Source organism: Puntigrus tetrazona, unplaced genomic scaffold (assembly GCF_018831695.1).
Source record: "Puntigrus tetrazona isolate hp1 unplaced genomic scaffold, ASM1883169v1 S000001062, whole genome shotgun sequence".
Lineage (NCBI taxonomy): Eukaryota > Metazoa > Chordata > Actinopteri > Cypriniformes > Cyprinidae > Puntigrus > Puntigrus tetrazona.
This window is the reverse complement of record NW_025048651.1, coordinates 674477-685924: the sequence shown is the minus strand read 5'-3', so window position 1 is coordinate 685924 and position 11448 is coordinate 674477. Positions and strand designations below refer to the sequence as shown.

The window sequence follows — 11448 nt, the reverse complement described above, 5'->3', positions numbered from 1 at the left end:
TTTTTGAAAGAGCCACATTAGTCTACCTTTTCATTTGTATTTGGTGACATATTTGTGATGTTGTTACATTTGATTGGCCTGGTCGTGCATCACTCAAAAAAAAGCCAATCAGAAGAGAGGCTAATAAATACTTAATAAATACTCTTGTTACTTATACCACAAATATATATTCTTAATCTCCTAAAATAAAACTCCAAAAATATGTATGACATGGGACCTTTAATGCAGCTAATATTATGCATTTGACATAATACAAAAGGTTTCTGTGATAAATTATATTTCCTCCAGTGAATCAGTCGGGACCAGACCTCTCTTCTTACCACTGCTTAGCTTTAGAAAGCCATCAGCTTCTTCATTTTTACCGACACAAATCTATGACAAAAAGAAATGTGGTTTCAAGGTGAAAGAGAACAAGAGTAAAATAAACTGAAGCCTTTACCTTAGATATATGCTCACATGTTTCATTTTCCTACTATTTATTTCACTAAAAACAAAGTCATTGAATCATATAATCTTTTCATCTCTGAGATGCATTTCATCTGATCAGTAATAAAAATAAAAGGTGCCATAGAATAGAAAACTGTATTCATCTTGGTGTAGTTGAACAAAAACATGGAAATGACATACCCTGGGCCTCAAACAACATTGTTTCATCCTTCTTATGTAAATCTTGTGACTAAAAAAAGACCACTGAAAAATGTGAATATAACACAGACTGTGACGTAACTGTGCCCCCAGCTGCGGCATAAAGTATACCCGCCCATGTTCTAGGCCAGCCAACAACCATGTTGGTTTTTCATGTTGCAACAAATAAATTAGCAAATATTTCCATATTCACTTCCCTCACTGAAACAGTGATGCAGTTATTTTTGCTGTAGACTGAAAACATTTGGTTTTGATGAATATCAGACAAGAGATTAAAATGACAGCTTTTATTTCCAGGTATTTGCATCTGGATCTGACAAACAACGTTTGTTTGAACCCACACATTTTTCATGTGAGCAAATGTATTGGAGCATGGGAGTGATAAGTGTACTTTGTTGCCCAGGTGTGTCCTATCACAATGATTATTCAAACAATAATTAGCACTGAATGTCTATGCTCAGTTTCAGATTTGGGTTTTGCCGGTTGAAACTGCATTTATAGTTAACAGGTGTAACCAACATGAAAACCAGAGAGTGATGTATGGTTGAAAAAAGCATTTGTGCATCTGAGAGAAGAAGGAAAATTAATCATAGTCAATGAACAATCATTTAGACCCATTTTTAACCATTTGAAACATCCTGAAGAAGAAAGAAGCCACTGGTGTACTAAGTAACAGACCTTAAACAGGTAGACCAAAGAAAGACCTCATGATCACAAGCACAGAGGCTATACCAAAAGATGCAATCCACTCATTAGCAAGAAGAATAGGAAGAACAGGCTGGAATTTGCCAAAAAGTACAGAGATGAGCCTCAAAAATTCTAGGACAAAGTTTTATGGATGGAGGAGACAAAGATAAACCTTTACCAAAGTCACGAAAAGGCTAAAGTATGGAGAAAGAAAGAATCTGTTCATGATCCCAATACATACAAGCCCATCTGTGAAACACAGTGGAGGTAATGTCACGGCTAGGGCTTCTTCTTGCATGAGCTCATTAATTTTCACTAATGATGTAACATCTGATGGCAGCAGCAAAATGAACTAAGAATTTAAAGAAAGATGCTAAACGTATTGGGAGATCCTTCATCATGCAGATCTCCAGACTTAAACCCTATAGAGCAGGGGTCTTCAACTAAAATGGCTTGAAGTCCAGTAATGAACCCTCTCACTGTCACACGTGGACTCCTTTGTGTTATTGTTTTTGTCGTGTGCCATGTGTTCTGTGTGACCTACTTTATTATTAGTTAATTGTCTTAGCGTTTTTACCTGTGTCTTATTTATTAAGTATTTACGTTGTGTATTTAAGTCCTGTGGTTTCAGTTCTGTTTATCTCGTCTATGTTTTATGTGGGTTTAGTTTATCTGGCCGTTTGGTACCTGCCCAAGGTACTTATCCTGTATATGTGTATGATTAAACTCATTTATTTCACGCTAAACCACACTGTGATACTCACCAGTCAAATTATATATATAAAAAATTATTTTTGTAAAAAGCATGATTTACAGATGCAGGTTTTCACAAAAACTATCAAGTATTATATTCATTAAATAAAATAGAAGTATACTTTACTGCCTTAATTGTTTACATTTTTATAACATATTATCTTTACATTTTAATAATAAGAATTAATAAAATCAGCATGAAACAAGCTCCTGTCGCTATGAATGGTTTATGAATATATTTTCTGGGTCATTGAATCTGAAAATGATTGATTCAGTGTTGCTTTGAAATGCGCGACTGCTGTGATCTTTGTTTGGAACTAGTTTTTATGTGCTAACCAAAATAGAGCAGAAATGGTAGAACGTGTTCAGCTACTTTCAGTAATTTCAAATTTTCTCAGTGTTTTGTTTTTTGAACTTACTGTTTTAAAATATTTACCTTGACTGAAAAGTTTAGAGTAGATAGTTTAATAAATTTTATAAAAAAAAAAAAACAGCTTTTAATTTTAAGATATTATTTTTCTTATACTGTACTGATTCAAATTAGTAATCAGTAAATATATTATTTTACCGCTTTGCTCTCGCGCATGAACAGGTTGTAGCATTTCTGTCTCTGTCAGCATCCTCTCATACGCAATCGTACTTCGAAGAAAACTGGCACCACGGTCCTGACCGTCTTTACCTGGTGTTTTTATGGAATATTTGCATTTATTCACATGCGATTGAATTAGCTATTCATATGGTGGACTGTCATGATTTTGACTAATGCAGGATCTGATTGAGTGACTCATGCCTTTTACATGCTAAAGTAGAGACTGAAGGGAGTAATTCCCCAAAACAAACAACAACTGAAATTGGCTGCACTGAAAGCCTAGAAAAGCATCACAAAAGAAGAATGCAAAAGTTTGATGATGTCAGTGGGTCACAGGCTTGATGCAGTTATAGAAAGCAAAGGATTTGCAACTAATTAATAAGTATTATTCACTGTAATCTGTTAATTATCCAGAAAAATAACCTAAAAATAAAAGCTAGCATGGAAATCTCTTCTCTGATATTCATCTTTTAATGTCGAACCCAAATGTTTTCAGTCTACAGCTAAAATAAAGGATTTAGCCTCACTGTCTCAATACATTTGCAGGGGAGTGTACATTATATGTATATTATTTGTGGGCCATAAATGGAAAGATGCCATAACACTGCCTGGTAAAATTTGATCACAAAGGCCATTAATCGGCTGCCAGTTAATATATCAAACCAGTGATCGAAGACTATAGATTTAGCCTGGGACTATATGATTTTTTTAGGATCTATATTTTCAAATCATGGCCAAAACATAAAGTGTGAGCTAGGCTTTAGTCTGTCAGTTTGTTCTGTTTCTTCATGTCGTCCCAGACAGACTGGATGATAATCAGATCAGATCTCTATGTGGAGCACTCACTGTTGTCAGACTCCTTGTGCAAGCAAAAATCTCACAGAATTATTACAATTAATGGCAATTAAATGGCTGTTTACCAGTGGTTATAAATACAAACGAATGCCTTCTTCTGCATCATCATATTTTAGATCCTTTAATTACACTCCATACCTCAGCTTAAGAACTTACTAACTATCTTACTAACTATTAATAAGCAGTATGTGTGTGTTACCTGAGCCTCTTTAACAGTCAGGTGGCCCAGGTCTTTGCTGCCATGGACACTTTGTGTCACCTTCCAGACACGTTCACCTGGACGCACTCGCTGAACAAAGTTAGATGGAAATAATCCAACTCTATCACCACATTTTCCCTGTACGCAAACACAGACACAAACACAATGATTACATAACGTGGATGGAACAGAGACAGAGAAATCTTGCTTTATACAGTATTCAGACATTAACAATAGTTTTAATTTTGCAGATATTGTACAATTAATGTAATGTAATTGCATGTAATCTTGCAAAGTTAGCAGGAGGCATGGCATAATTTGTTAATAGATAGGTGCCGTAAAAGTCAAAGTATACTTCAGCCATCCGCATCTGTGCACCATCCACATTATTTTTGTCATCAGGAGGGTTTGAGGACAGCCGCGCACCTCGTTCTCGTGCAGGCAAGAAGAATGCTGAAAGAGCACAAGTCAAGTAAAGCCTGATGTATACTCGATGCGGGTTTGTGCGCCAAATACTAGGCCATCGCGGTGTTAGCGGAAGTTTGGTTTGGGTGAACGCAACTTCATTTCGCGTAACGATGTGCACAACATTTTTTGTGACTCGAGTAAACTGTTTGCACGGCAACGCTTCCAAAGATGCACGAATACAAGATGACTCTCGCCAAACAGGCACATGCCGGCATCAGTCCCTGATTAATGAAATTCTAAAATATTATTTAATTGTTGTTTAATTTAGCATTATTAGTTATAAATATCATCATTATCTATTCTCAGAGCAGCTGGAATAATTAAATGTCAAATTATTTTGATTGTGGATTGTAATCCAGAAAACATTAAACACAACCAGTTTGAAGGAAGCATAGTTGCTTTTTGGGTTAAAATAATTTCTTAATATGAAGTTTGAATGTTATGACAATTAGAGATAAGACTGTACAGAAATTGAAATTTACATGCTAATACACACTGTACTCATAGTCATGCAATGCTGATGTTGTCAAAATTAATCATTTAAGAATAAAGCATTATAATAATAATTTGCAGGGTCTGATATGCACACCTGTACCTCATTATCATGCAACAGTATAAAAGCGCACACAACGGATCCCCCAGTGTCTATTCTCCTTAAAAGCGAAGTGGACCTATGCTTAGACATATTGAGTTAAAGCCTGAATATACCTACCTTGTACTTACCTCTTGTGTTCTCCTTCAGATCCTGTTGTCTCCTGTGCTTCCTCAGTCAAGGTCTGTCCAAGTGCTCCTACACCCTCCAGCTTCCACACTACTGACATCAGAATCACCTGTCAACAATCCACCAAACACTTCTTCAGCGACATCGCTTTCCAGTTCCATTGCCCGACCGGCACCCTACTCTGGCAAGGCAAATGAGTGCAATGGATTTCTCTTGCAATGTTCTTTAGAATTTGAAATGCAGCCTCAACTGTATCTAGCCGATCAAACTAAAATTGTTTTTATCACTTATCATTATCATTATCATTATTGTTTTTATCATACTTATCATTATTATCAGGCGCAGAATTACAGTGGGCTGAAATGATCTGGGCTCAAGCTGGACTTGCAACTTTCATTACTCTTTTCAAGGAAGTTTTTTGATGAACACATTGGAATGCATCTGCAGGAGAAAAGCTTTATCACCTCACTCAAGGTACCATGACAATTCAAGAATATTCACTTAAGTTTCGCACTTTGGCAGTGGATGAAAGTGGATGAAATAAACAGTCACTGATTACCAACAACTGGTAAGGGTTAGAGGCCAGACTCCAACTACAGCTTGCTTCCTACAGTGATTCCTATGGATTGGAGAGATTCATTCAGTTATTGATCTGCTGTTCTGCACAAATACATTCTTTCTATAAGAATGACAAAACCTGCATCTTTGTACTCTTCTACCGGCCAGAGATTACCAGCCCTCTAGAACTAGAACCCATGTTGATCGACTTCTTAAGACAGCTGAAACTGTCTTCAGCTGAGTTGCAAAGAAAGGCTGACCTGGGTTCTGTGCCTCTATTGCAGAGCTTGTGGCCTTTACGTATTACATGTCCCCCTTCGTCCTCCACACATCCTGGTGAGTGTCATCAAACCAGTCCCTGAAAAGATGCATCTACTTACCACTTGTGTTATGCTTACTGCCTCAGCAAACTTCTGCTGCCAGCACAACTTACAAAACTCTGCCTCTGAGACAATCTACCAGATCCACTCCATAACGAGGGAGGCCCTTTGCAAGAAACACATAACATATCTAGTTTGTCCCAGTCGTCTACAGATAGGTCAACTACATGTGGAGGACATTGAATTGCTGGTTCTGGAGGGTTCCACCCTGGTTCCACAACCAGCTTTTCAAGCATCTCTGCTCAAACGTTTCTATGCACTTGAATATACCTACCTTGTACTTTGTTTGTTAGAGAACATTAGTGAACAACCAGCATCATAAAGTCCAAGGAACACACCATACATCTCAGGGATAAAGTTGTGGAGAAATTTAAAACAGGTTTAGGTTATGAAAAAATATCCTAAGCTTCTCATGGAGCACTGTCAAATCCATCATTCAAAAATGGAAAGAATATGGCACAACTGCAAACCTTACAAGACATAGCCGACAACCAAAATTGAGGCAAGAAGAGCATTAATCAGAGAAGCGGCAAAGAGGCCCATGGTAACTCTGGAGGAGCTGCAGAGATCAACAGCTCAGGTGGAAAAATCTGTCCACAGTACAACTATTAGTCGTGCACTCCACAAGTCTTTTATGGAAGAGTGCCAAGAAGAAAGCCATTATTGAAAGAAAGCCAAAAGAAGTCCCATTTGTAGTTTGCCACACATCATGTGGCGAACACAGTAAACATTTGTAGAATGTGTAGAGGAACACTACCCCCACTGTAAAACATGGCGGTGAGAGCATTGTGAGGATGCTTTTCTTCAATAAGGACAGGGAAGCTGGTCAGAGTTGATGGGAAGATGGATGTAGCCAAATACAGGACAATCTTAGAGGAAAACCTGTTAGAGTGTGCAAAAGACTTGAAACTGGGACAGAGGTTCACCCTCCAGCAGTACAACAACCCTAAACATACTGCCAGAGCTACAATGGAATGGATTAGGTCAAAGCATACTCATACCCATACTCCATTGCACAGATTAGTTTCACCTGCCTTTAATTACACAGATGCATCCACTGAAACACATGCTACATAAACCTTGGACTTTCTCTCAGTCACCGCCGAGGATAGTACAGTACTTATCACTGTTCTCTGTATAGCTACTCTACGCAGCCAATCCGTTTCCTAGCTTTATCCTAGTCTAGTTTTGCCTAGTCTGTTTATTGTGTTCTGACCCAGCCTGTGTACTTTGGATTTACCCCATTGTCTTGCCTCTCTGGTATTGTTTGCCCATTGGATTACTTGTTTGCCTGGATTACCCCTTTCTTTCTTTGCCTCATTGGAGTATTTTTTCCATCAACTGACACTCCCTTGTTCCCTTTACTATTCTTGTGTTTTTTGCCTGTGCCATACCTGTTTGCTGTTGCTCAACCCTGCCAGTACTACTGACCATGTCTTGAGATAAAAGCATTGCTGATGGATCCGCACGCCTCTTGTTCCTTCACTCACGTTACAGCATGCTCAGCCACTCAAGGATCCAGCAGCTTTTTGGACAAACATTGGCCAGGTAAGGAGATTGCTAGAGACTGCTCTTAGCCCTCGAGGACTATGTTCAGAAGTTTTTGAGCATTGCTCCCTACTCAGATGTACCGGACTGTTTATTAATTGAATTTTTCTGTGAAGGAATTCAGCACCCACTGAAGACTAAAATTAGACACGTGGGTCTACGTTCATCACTAGCTGAATTTATAGACTATGCTTTGTTGTGCATGGGCTCCTCATTCACGGATTGGTGTTGCAGATAAGGAACACAATATCATGTCTGTGCAAGTAATGGCAGCTGCTGCATTTAGTCAACCACATCTCTGGGACATATAAGTATATTGATTGCAATGTATACATTGTATACATTGATTGGCTTCCAGCTTCACTACTGTTCAGCTGAAGTGTGTTTATCAAGCGTGTAGAACAACCACCCAATAAAGCATTACAATAATCTAAACTCTGGGTCATAAACGCATTAATTAACATTTCTACATTTGACATTGAGAGCATAGATCGTAATTTGGGTATATTTTTGAGATGGAAAAACGCATGGTTTTCAAAAACATGGTTTTTAGGTCCAATAATTAGCACCTCCATTTTTTCGAATTTAGCATTAAGAAGTTCCTTTTCCAGTTTTTTATATCGACTGCATTCTGTTAGTTTCTCAGTTTTGTGTGTATCCCCGAGCTGCAACAGAATAAAAAAGCAGAGACGTTATCCTGTGGCCACCAAACCAGACCCCCTCTGTCCCACGGCTGTGCCTAGAAATCCTGTACATAAAAATAATGAACAGGACAGGTGATAAAGGGCAGCCCTGCCAGAGTCCAACATGCACTGGGAACAAGTCTGACTTACTGCCGGCAATGCAAAAGAAGAACCACCACCCCAGTCTGCCAGTCCAGAGGTACTTTCTCTTGCCTCCATGCGATGCTGCAGAGGGGTGTCAGCCAAGACAGCCCCACAACATCCAGAGACCTGAGGTACTTGGGGTGGATCTCATCCACCCCTGGTGCTCTGCCACAGAGGAGCTGCTTAAAAATTTATATGTCCTTGAGCACCACAATACAAAATAGTTAGCCTTTTCTGCCGCTCAGCAGGAGTAAGTCAATTCGTATCCACACACATTGGTTCTGGTCGGTGGAGGATAGGTGTTGCTGAAGAAGAGATCTCTACTAGACAGTACTGCATTCAGGTAGAGCAACGAATAGACAGTTGAATGAATTTCTCCAGACTGATAGAGTTCCTGAAAGAGTTCCTCGATTTGTTCCTGGAAGGAATCCAGTTGGCTAATTGGTGTCATCTGTATAGTTCCTGTCTTCTGCAACAGAAAGGCTTAGCAACAGGTAAGTAAAATGTCTTTAGTTTAGTTAGCTTTAGCAGTGCAACTGTAGAGAGTCTTCGTACATATGAATCTGGACAAAGACTGAGGTTGAGGTGTGTGTGCTTAAGTACAGTTGGCTGATGGATGATTGGATGAGCTCAAAACTCAAGTGATTATGATGGTGGAGCCTGGCCGATCCATAACAATGCCATTTTCTTTTCATAATACTTCCATAAAATGACTAATAAAATAATGTTTATGAGTAAAGAACTGCTTTGTATTGCTGTATAACGTTTATTAAATAACAAAAATATTTAAAGTACCTGAAGTATGCTTGCAATAGTATCACTTTAGGACAATAAAATACACTTCATTATATATTTAGTTGCACCTCAGTATTACTTCCGCACATTAAGCAGTACAGTTTAGTATATACCAAATATACAAATGCAATGTATTTTTATTAAAAACATAAATTTATTTCAAATACATTTTTGCTTTTTTTTTACTAAAATAGACTAAATATATAGTATGTTTTTCACTAGTTGATCTCCCCCACTTTTTTACCTGTCTGTAGTTTTCAGGTATGATCTATTGAAAATGTATGTTGTGAGAATATAAAGCTCTTTAAAAATAAAAACCCACCTTCCACCATTCTTCATTAGAGTCATCAATCACCATAACTCTGTCACCAGGACTGAGATTAAAACAGAGAGAAAGGTCAAATGTGATGTTTCTAAATCATCTGTGTACTAAATATGTGAATTTGTAAATACATTTTAACACAGAGACACATATTCTCTTACACCAACACTGTTACTTACTGTAATTCTAAGTCATTTTGCTCCTGAGGGAGGAACTTGTAAAGTGCCACGTAGGTGTGAATTGGGTGAACTTTAGGAACCTTAAGTGAAAACACAAATCAATATCTAATCAGTTTATTGCTCTATATTTTTTTTCATTATAGGTAGTACTTTATTTTACAGTATGTGTACCTGCCTAATAGATACATAGTAAATATATTGTACATACAGGCTAATTAGTGATAATACAAGGTACATACAAGTTTATTGGAACAAATAAGTAACACTGCTGTAGTAGATACATAGCAGTTTACAAAAAAATAGACTACAGCCAGTAAAGGCCCCGATATACTTTAAACAAATTTGAAGAATATGATCGAAGTTTAAACTAAATGAATGAACAAGATGTTATTTTAATAAAATAAAGCAACAGGTGTGTCTTTAAATGACTCCAATTCTTTTATTGTTTGTGAGCTGCTGCTAAACATTATTCTTTTGCCTATATTATTCTGACTATCGCTACCCATCTCACACCTAGATACACCACTGTTGTTGTGTTTAGGGGATATGCATGAGTGCTGCAACATTTTTATGTGTTTATATTCATCTACACCGCGGTTCCAGCAACGCGGGTGTATCAGAACGTTCAAAAACAGCCTTTTTCAACTTCTTTTTGTCCCTAAACAACAAACTTCATTTGATCTATATCACGGCCTTAATTCTACTCTGAAATGTGCATTTCGGGGAGATTCCTGGCCGGAATTGCAGTACCAATCTCAACCACTATCTGACAATATTACATACTGCATCTTTAATCTGCATGATCCTGCCCACTGCTGTCAGAAAACACAACATATTGCTGTCAAGGAATCATTTTATGTTTATATAGCTTTTTCTAAAATGAAAAAATATTTCCGTTTCATTGTCCAACTCCTATACATGCATGGTAAATAGTTTGCACATTTAGACAAGTGTGGATAAGAATGGTCACTAACAGGTAGTACCCATACAGTAAATAGTGACTAATTAGATACTTTATTAAATAGTATAAGCTCACTACCAGTTACAGAAGACACTAACAGTCTTGTCATAATTACAGTTTCATTTTTCAGCAGTTAATTTCTTAAATTATCCTTTGACTATGTTTTGGCCCACCATGTAGTGGTGAAAATTTTTTTAACCCGATGCCAAACTTACTTGCTGACCCCTAGTACCTAATTAGATACCATGTACGAACACTACCTGTAAGTGACCGTTCTTATCCACACATGTCTGTATGTACAAACTAATTACCATGCATGTACGACTCTTAAGTCCATAATTTTTTTCCTATTTGTTACCATGTACATACACTCTTGATAAGTACCTTGAGTTACCACTCATTTGTCTGTAGGTACAATATATTTACCATGCATGTCCCAGGGAAGCACACTTACTGCAAAATAAAGTACTACACAAATATTAGCTGTGGTACATTGCTGTTCTACTAACAGCAGTTTTTAAAATAACCAAGTAATTTCAACAAAAACCTTTTTTTGTTTGTTTGTTGAAAACACAGTGATAAAAATTAGAGAACAATGACAATTTTTGGAGGGTTATAGCCGTCAAAACCTCTGAGAAAATTCACACAGCCTGACATTGTGCTGTTGTAGCCTAAAGCAGCCTGACTTCTTATAAAACAAAGTGAAAATTAGAGCAATGCTGCCAGTTGAACTGGGTTGTCATGTCATATAATTAAGAATATTAGGACTAGGTAGCAGATTAACATCAATAATTCGAAGGTATATGTAAGTGTTTTTACAAACCTGATTCCAAAAAATTTGGGACACTGTAAAAATTGTGAATAAAACCAGAATGCAATGATGTGGAAGTTTCAAATTTAAATATTTTATTCAGAATACAACACAGATGACATATCAAATGTTTAAACTGAGAAAATGTAT

At 37.4% G+C, this 11448-nt stretch overlaps 1 protein-coding gene across 2 annotated transcripts in view; it reads right to left on the bottom strand.

The window, feature by feature from the left end:
- Nucleotides 1–200: 200 nt before the first annotated feature.
- Nucleotides 201–11448, bottom strand: part of LOC122340539 (SH3 and cysteine-rich domain-containing protein 2-like) — a 34300-nt gene continuing 23052 nt past the window's right edge. For both annotated transcript variants that reach the window (XM_043234097.1, XM_043234098.1), the window contains exons 9-12: nucleotides 9527–9606; nucleotides 9348–9399; nucleotides 3729–3866; nucleotides 201–372 (exon numbers count right to left, since the gene is read on the bottom strand). In XM_043234097.1, coding sequence (XP_043090032.1) covers nucleotides 274–372; nucleotides 3729–3866; nucleotides 9348–9399; nucleotides 9527–9606 — 369 coding nt within the window. In that variant the 3' untranslated portion in view covers nucleotides 201–273. The remainder of the gene's footprint in view (nucleotides 373–3728; nucleotides 3867–9347; nucleotides 9400–9526; nucleotides 9607–11448) is intronic.